The 8,644-nt window shown below is 37.9% G+C and overlaps 2 protein-coding genes across 2 annotated transcripts in view; one reads left to right on the forward strand and one right to left on the reverse strand.

The window, feature by feature from the left end:
• The window catches only part of wnk4a (WNK lysine deficient protein kinase 4a), a 70,768-nt gene extending 65,251 nt beyond the window's left edge, over positions 1–5,517 (forward strand). Inside the window, exons 18-21 of the mRNA XM_016246587.1 lie at positions 1,056–1,605; positions 1,937–2,142; positions 3,437–3,540; positions 4,916–5,517. Coding sequence (XP_016102073.1) covers positions 1,056–1,605; positions 1,937–2,142; positions 3,437–3,540; positions 4,916–4,918 — 863 coding nt within the window. The 3' untranslated portion in view covers positions 4,919–5,517. The remainder of the gene's footprint in view (positions 1–1,055; positions 1,606–1,936; positions 2,143–3,436; positions 3,541–4,915) is intronic.
• A 1,441-nt stretch (positions 5,518–6,958) lies between these two features.
• Positions 6,959–8,644, reverse strand: part of coa3a (cytochrome C oxidase assembly factor 3a) — a 3,846-nt gene continuing 2,160 nt past the window's right edge. Inside the window, exon 2 of the mRNA XM_016246590.1 lies at positions 6,959–7,627. Within this exon, the coding sequence (XP_016102076.1) occupies positions 7,524–7,627 (104 nt within the window). The 3' untranslated portion in view covers positions 6,959–7,523. The remainder of the gene's footprint in view (positions 7,628–8,644) is intronic.

Here is an 8,644-nt window from a genome sequence, read left to right on the forward strand (position 1 = left end):
CTTCATTTCAGTTTCAGCTAGAAATGTCTCTTTCACGTCCACTTGATTTGTGTATATAGTGCACATTTAAGGAAGCAATGCAATACATAGTATCATATTTATTAATATTAATAACATGACAATATCTGTAGTGAATATTGGTGCCCAGCTAGGAAAAAAATGATCAAAGCACTGAAGTGGTATTTAGGAACTGTGAATAAATTACTGAACAAATGACTTAATAATTACTTAATAGTAGCAAATTACTTAAAAATAAAAGTCTCTTATGCTCCACAAGCCTGCATTTATTTGATCAAAAATACAGAAAAAACAGTAACATTGTGAAATAGAAAAGTTTAAAAAAGGAACAGCGTTTATTTAAAATAGAAATCTTTTGTAACAATACCATTCAAAAGTTTGTAATTATATGGGTCAGTATTTATTTATTTGATAAAAGAAGACTGAAGACTGGAGTAATGATGCTGAAATTTCAGCTTTGAAATAGTTGAAATAGTATAAAACCGATTGATTTTTCTGTTTAATTAATACACTATATTTTGTTTCAATAGCATTGATTCTTTAATATCTTGTATTTTGAGGGGATTTCATAATACCAGATTCACGTCTAAATTATGCACCATTTATTTCTATATAAAATAATACAAATATGTATTATAATTAAATGAATTCATTTAATTATTAATAATTAATCATTGATAGTTACAAGAAGTCCGACTTTCTAACATAAGGCCACGACTACCCCATTTATACATATATATATAAAGATTTTTGTGTGTGAGTTTGTACCATTCTGGTTAAGTAAAATAAATAAATACGAAATAAAAAATTCACAATGTAAAATGGCTGAAGACCACCAGAGGGTTAAAAAGGCAAAATTAAGCATTTTATTTTCAGGATGATAACTGTATGTCCCTCAAACGCAATGTGATGAGGTCATGTGACAACAGTATAACATAATTCTGCATTGTCATTATCATGCTTGAGGGGATTTGCAAGTATGTTTGCAGTCTTTTACATCTTTTTCCACCTTTTCTATCTCTCTTTCTCTCTCACAGAGCCAAAGCCTATTGTAACTGTGGGCCGTTTTCAAGTTTCCCCCAGCAAAGAGATTCCTGCTCCGGCCAGACACACAGACAGTGAAAACACACCCACTGAAACTCCACCTCCGGATAATCACATCAGCTCACCGGATCAAAACCTCTCCATTCTTCCTTCCTGTGAGGCTCCACGTTATTTATTGAGTTCTGCTGACCAGCCCGAGACGGAGAACAATCAAAAAGAAGACCGAGAGGGACAGATTGATGAGCAAGAGCAGGATGTTGATGATGATGAAGAGACCCCTGTGGATAAGAAGTACAGGAGGAAGAAGGGACGCAGAGTGGATTGCAGCCCGGCTCTCATGGGAACGTCGGTGGACAGCGGGTTTTCTGTGGCCATGGATACAGACAGAAGAGTGTGGGATGGAAAAACGGGCAGCCCTCCGTATGCCACTCCTCTCCACAACCTCTGGATGAGCCACACGCGCAGCTCCTCCTACCTGAGCAGCGACGAATCAGAGAGCGAGGATGAAGAGATGTGGGGGGAGCTACAGGAGCTGAGGGAGAAGTAAGAGACTTTTATAACTCATCTGCACTCTTAAAAATAAAGCTTCTCCATTGGCATCTGTGGTTCCATGAAGAACCTTTCCATATTCCACAAAAGGTTCTTTAGATTATTACAACTAAGAAAAAATAGTTCTGTAGCACTTTACTTGTAGTGTTTATTTATAATGCAATAAAAAAGTATTTTAATGCATTCATTATGTTTTTTGTAATGCGCCTTATAATGCATTAAATGATCTAATGAATAGTTGTATCAAGTCGATCGGGTCAATTGGGCTAGTTTTGTTTGGCAGACCTGGCATCCCTGCTCTAAATCCTCATTTTCTCCCTCTCAGGCATCTGTGTGAGGTTCAGTCTCTGCAGGCGGTGCAGAAGCAGGAGATAGAGGAACTGTACGCCAGAATGGGGAAGGTCCCTCCCCCCTGTATCGTATCTCCAGCCGCAATGCTCTCCAGCCGCCAACGCCGACTGTCTAAAGGAGGAAACTTCCCGTCGTCTCGCAGAAACAGCCTCCAGAGAGTCGACATTCTGCCTTTAACAGGTTAAACCGAGGTTTATGTTTCCAGATTTGAATCATATCAAAACTTAGTGGGCTGCCTTGCTGTTTGTCTCCTACACGGGCAGCTGCCTTTTAAGGGAGCATCCATACTTGCATAGCAGCTTAGAAGTAATGGATTTGGAACTAACAAGCATAAAATGCATCAAACATGTCTCTAAAATTCTTGAGAAGTATCTTTCATTGTTAGTTCATGCTAACTAATCAAGTTAAAGGGATAGTTCACCCAAAAATGAAAATGTGATGTTTATCTGCTTACCCCCAGGGCATCCAAGATGTAGGTGACTTTGTTTCTTCAGTAGAACACAAATTATGATTTTTAACTCCAGCCTTTGCAGTCTATCAGTCGTATAATGCATGGCAATGGTAACAAAATCTATGAGAGTAAAAAAAACATGCACAGACAAATCCAAATTAAACCCTGCGGCTCGTGACGACACATTGATGTCCTAAGACACGAAACGATCGGTTTGTGCCAGAAACCGAACAGTATTTATATAATTTTTTACCTCTAATACACCACTATGTCCAACTACCTTTGTGCGCGCGCCCGGCTTCCGGTGCGTGAGGTGTGTACGCGCTCTGGCGTAGTTTACGTTAAAGGGTGTGTTGATATCCAGCCGAAGAGCAATCAACCATAACTTCAGGCGAGCAGGCTCAGAAGTTGGGAATACGTGGAAAGTCACCACTCCCGAATGAGTTCGCGTGAGAGAACGTAATCTTTTAGTTTTAAGTCGGTTTGAACAATCCGGATAAGCGCAAGTAAGTACCATTTTGATTAGCCGTCATACCTACAATGACTGTGCACTGTGTAAACAATGAGTGACGTATACGCGCGAGAGATCACTTCCACACACAGTTGGACATAGTGGTGTACTAGAGGTAAAAAATTATATAAATACTGTTCGGTTTCTGGCACAAACCGATCGTTTCGTGTCTTAGGACATCAATGTGTCGTCACGAGCCGCAGGGTTTAATTTGGATTTGTCTGTGCATATTTTTTTTACTCTCATAGATTTTGTTACCATTGCCATGCATTATACGACTGATAGACTGCAACGGTTAAAGTTAAAAATCATCATATGTGTTCTACTGAAGAAACAAAGGCACCTACATCTTGGATGCCCTGGGGGTAAGCAGATAAACATCACATTTTCATTTTTGGGTGAACTATCCCTTTAAGTAATGTTAACTTAATAAGCAATTTTTTAATTAACCGGAAATGGCAAATGACCGAATGAAATGTTTAATATCGTTCTTTACTGCGATTGTTCCACAGGGATCATGAGGAAAAATTCCCTGAGCGGTAACAGTAGCAGCAGTTCCCAGGAAGGTTCACGGCCGACTAAAGGAGTGACTTTCGCCGCTGATTTTACTAGAATGGTACGATACTTCTGTTGATTACAGGCATTACATTCAGCTCAGGGTTTCTAATTGGTTCCTGAAGATGCATTCTTGTAAAACAAGCCCTTGATTTCCATCACCTTTGATGAATAAACATTTTCTGCATTATTTTAATGCCATTTAGTCAAATATGAAAGAAAAACAATTAATTAAAATATATATATAGTAAAATATAAATTTTATATATTAATTAATACAAATATAAAATTAAATATAAGGTACATTTACATTTTAATTTAATAACATTTTAAACTATAAAAAATTATTAAAATATAACAAAAAATATATATATTATTTATTTATTTATTTAGCAGTAATAATGCAACATTCGTTTACCATTGCAAATAGTGCTGATATTTGTGAACATTTGAATGAAATTGAATATAAATCTAGATATTTCTGTCTTTATTGCAGAGGAACCATCATTTCTACCAGACAGAATGTTTACCAAGTAGATTCAGGATTGTTAAAAATGATCAAGGCATATATTTTTTTCCTCGTCTTTCACTAAATGAACACAAGAAAGAGTTCAAAAAACATATTTTCATTCATATGCACCAATATAATAGTTTATTGTAAGATGTTAACTAGGTTAAAATGCTACAAAGAATGAATCGATTGAAATGATTCAAAACCGGCAGTTTTGAACAAATCCACAGAATTGGATCTTTCTGACTTCAACAGCCTTTTTGCTGTTGAAGCTTAAATCAGAGATATTCAAACATATCTGTCTTTAATACTCATGAAACATGGTACTTTCCGTACCCACTGTAAGTGCATTACTGCCACCTATCTCTCAAATGGAGCATTGACACGCTATCTACAATCTCAATTAGAAGTGTCAATGGTCCATTTGAGAGATAGGTGGCGGTAATGCACTAATAAGTCTGCGATCCGCCGTAAAGCAAGAAGAAGAAGAAGACGCGTCCCACGCCGGCTGTTGAGAACACGCTCAGGACAGTTTGGACATTGCGATGAAAATCAGAGGTAAAAAACTATATAAATACTGTTCAGTTTCTTGCACAGACCAATCGTTTTGTGTCTTTACACATCAATGTATCGTCACGAGCCGCAGGGTTTCATTTGGTTTTGTTTGTGTATGTTTTATGACTCTCAAAGCCGTGATTCCATTCACCTCCATTATATGACTGACAGACTGCAACGGTTTGACTTAAAAATCTTTGTTTGTGTTCTACTGAAGAAACAAAGTCACCTACATCTTGGATGCCCTGGGGGTAAGCAGATAAACATCACATTTTCATTTTTGGGTGAACTATCCCTTTAAATCTGATCTATGCATAAATCAGCTCTTGGTAAACTCTTATAATGATTCTCTCTTCTGTTTCCGTATCAGTAAGAATCCTTAGCCTGGTACATTGGCGGGACTACGTACATCAGACTACCTCATCCAGTCATGACTGCTCTTACCACACCAAACTCTGAACAACCAGCCACCGAGAAACAGAGACACGATCCAGTCATATCCTCATAGCCTGAACTGGACAGATTGGGTTTGTTATATATAATGTACAGTTTCCTAAGCATAATATGCTGTGTGAATCCAGCGTTGGTGTCAGAAGGCGCATTTCTAGTGCAAATGCACTAATTAAGTCTGCTTAATTCTGTGAAGAGCCAATGGTTTGGCGGGACTCTGCTGTTTTATGATGCTGTGACGTTCTCTCTAAAGGCTCAGCACTGAGTTTGACTCTCGACTGTCTCTTTGCACTTTCTAAAAACCGCCTGGACCTGCTGAACGGGCAAACATCTGAATCAACAGTCCACTACTGGACATCAGATGTCCTGCTGTTTCTGTTCTACTGCCTGTGTTTGCGCTGTAGAAACTCCAAATCATCACGCAATAATCAGCATGAACTCTGTAGATCCGGTCCAGAAATATTTCTGCTATTATCTGATAGGGTCTCTTTTATATTCTAAATGTGAATAAAAACAATGATATAAAAAAAAAAAAGATTTAGGGTGGGTGGGATATATATAATTGTTGCATTGATTATGCCAGCTTTGAGATTTTCATCCATGGAGATGTAGAACTTCTTAACCTTGAAGTCTATGTTTATATACATTTACATACATATATATATATTTTATTGTCTTTTATCAGTCTGAATGTGACTGACCTAATATGGTGATGTTAAAGGAATAGTTCACTGAAAACGTACTCATCCTTAGGTCGTCCAAGATGTAGATGAGTTTGTTTCTTCATCAGATTTGGAGAAATGCAGCATTGCATCACTTGCTCAGCAATGGACCCTCTGCAGTGAATGGGTGCCGTCAGAATGAGGCTTACAGAAGTGACAGTTTACAGTTAAAATGTCTTGTCGTGGATTTGTTTCTTAGAAACACACAGCTTTTCACTTCACAAGATGTTAACTGATGGACTGGAGTGGTGTGGATTGCTTGTGGATTATTGTGATGTTTTTTATCAGCTGTTTGGACTCTCATTCTGACGGCACCCATTCACTGCAGAGCATCCATTGGTGAGCAAGTGATGCAATGCTACATTTCCCCAAATCTGATGAAGAAACAAAATCATCTACATCTTGGGTGGCCTGAGGATGAGTACATTTTCAGCAAATTTTCATTTTTGCACGACATATTCCTTCAATATACGAATTGCACCAAAAATTAAAGCAAGAATCAGCCATAAAGTTCAAGATGGATGCAAAATGCACACTGCACTTTGGTGTGAAGTTCAAAGTCCCATTTGTGACGCTACAGTAGAGTCATTAATAAATGATTGATTGCCGATGTTTACAAAGGGCGGTCAATAAAAGTGCATTCGTTATCTTCATTGTAATATTAACAGAGTATGATCAGATTTTCCACAAAGCCAACATTTATGCTTTCTGTAGTTTTAGTGTGGAAACATTATGTACAATATATGGTGAAATCACTGTTTATTTCATAATGAACTTATGAGATACCGACTTGCATGATGTTAAAGAGGGATTCAGAATATGAACGAGCAGAAATGGATGTTATTTACAGTAAAGATGTTAATGATGTATAAAACAAATTGGCTTTGTGCTTTCAGTTGGGTTTCTGTCTTGATGCATTACACCTTTCCATGAGTTTGAGGGTCATTGTCATTGAATATGACAACCTAAGATCCATTCACGGCTCATTAAAAACTGTGAAAAATCATATGAATGCCTTTATATGTGCAGTGAACAAGCAAATCAGCTACAGACACAAACACAGCCAATGTGTTTTAGATTGAGAGAAATGTGACTTCATGCTTCATTATACTGATCGCTTCGATGTGCAATGCAACACTTCCATGCTGTGCCTTCTCTATCTTATGATGATAATGTAGTATATTCTAAATCATATTTGTACATTAAAGTCAATAAATATAAAGATGACTGTGGGTTGAGTATTCATTTTAGACACTGCAGTATCATTTTATTGTGTGTCCATAAAAAAGACAAACATAAACAAAACTTTCTTTAAATGAATCTCACTCTGATTATGTATTTGCACTCAAAGCAATATATCACCAGTAGCAGAATTAATATTCATAATACAACAAGGAATATGACGACATTCAGTCAACACTAACATATTCCATGAACTGCATCCCAGAAACACATTTTTATAGTAATCATGTAGAATTTAGCTTGGGCAAAAACGAAGGATTTCTCCTTATATCGGTTAAATATTGAGTCTTGGGTCGAATAAGAGACTTTAAACCAGGGCTGGGTAACTTCGGTCCTGGAGAGTTTAGCTCCAACCCTAATCAAACACACCTGAACAAGCTAATCAATGTCTTCGAGATCACTAGAAAGCTACAGGTAGGTGAGTTTGATCAGGGTTGGTGCGAAGTTACCCCGCCCTGGTTTAAATAGATGTGGCGCCCTCTGCTGGCGTCATCTGCGTCATGCCAGTTTTGTCAGGCTCCTGTTGTCAATGTAGACACTTCCTGAAGATAAAGTTCATTCAGTTCAGTTGGCGCCGGTCTTCGGAGCCTGTAGTTTTGCAGCTCTGGCTTCTTCATCTATTTCATCCATGACTCTTTCTTGGGATACGGAGTAGAAAGTGTAGCCATCTTTGGAGGCTGGTGAAGGCAAATAGATATCTCAACAGTCTGACGAGAGTTAAAGGGATAGTGCACCCAGAAATTAAAGTTCTATCACACAAAAGACATTTTGAAGAATGTTGCTGGTAGCTATTGACTTCCATAGTATTTTTTTCCCCCATATTATGGAAGTCAATGGCTACCAGCAACTGTTTGGTTACCAACATTCTTCAAATCATCTCTTGTGTTCCCAAAAAAAGAAAAAGAGCAAGCCATACAGGTTTGGAACACCTTGCGGGTGAGTAAATAACACAATTGTAATTGCTGGGTGAACTATTCCTTTAATTCTGGTAATACTTCATTTGTACATCCCCCTCATTAAAAGTTTTTACCTTCTCAAAATGCTTTTTCTGAAATAAGCTTTTTCTAATATTATTTTTAAAAGGAAATAAATGAGCTAAATATGGTTTAGTACGGTGAAATCTGCTCAAAATGCAGCATATTGAAGTAAAACTATTATGAGAACCAAAATAGTATATTTTCATTAAAAAGGTTAAAGGGGTCATATGATGCTTTTTTAAAGATCATTATTTGGTGTAACAGAATATGTTGACATGCTTTAATGTTACAAAAACACATTATTTTTCAAACACTGTACATTATTGTAGGTCCTCTATGCCCCGCCTCTCTCAAACGCTTCGTTTTCTACAAAGCCCCTCCTTCCGACAAGCGCAGTCTGCTCTGATTGGCCAGCTGACCCAGTGCATTGTGATTGGCCGAACACCGCAAGCACTCGTCGGAAATGTAACGCCCCTTACCATAATCGCGAGCTTCATCTTTCAAAATAAATGTAAAGACAGAGCCCGAAAGGGGAACAGAGCCGCGTGACAGACACAGTGATGAATATGTGTTTGCAGTACACAAGCCACGGTTAAGACAGCTGACTCCCCTGTGATGTGATGTGATGTGATGTGATATATATCTCTCTCTCTCTCTCTCTCTCTCTCTCTCTCTCTCTCTCTCTCTCTCTCACACACACACACACAC

Source organism: Sinocyclocheilus grahami, unplaced genomic scaffold, assembly GCF_001515645.1.
Source record: "Sinocyclocheilus grahami isolate Dianchi unplaced genomic scaffold, SAMN03320097.WGS_v1.1 scaffold802.1, whole genome shotgun sequence".
NCBI lineage: Eukaryota > Metazoa > Chordata > Actinopteri > Cypriniformes > Cyprinidae > Sinocyclocheilus > Sinocyclocheilus grahami.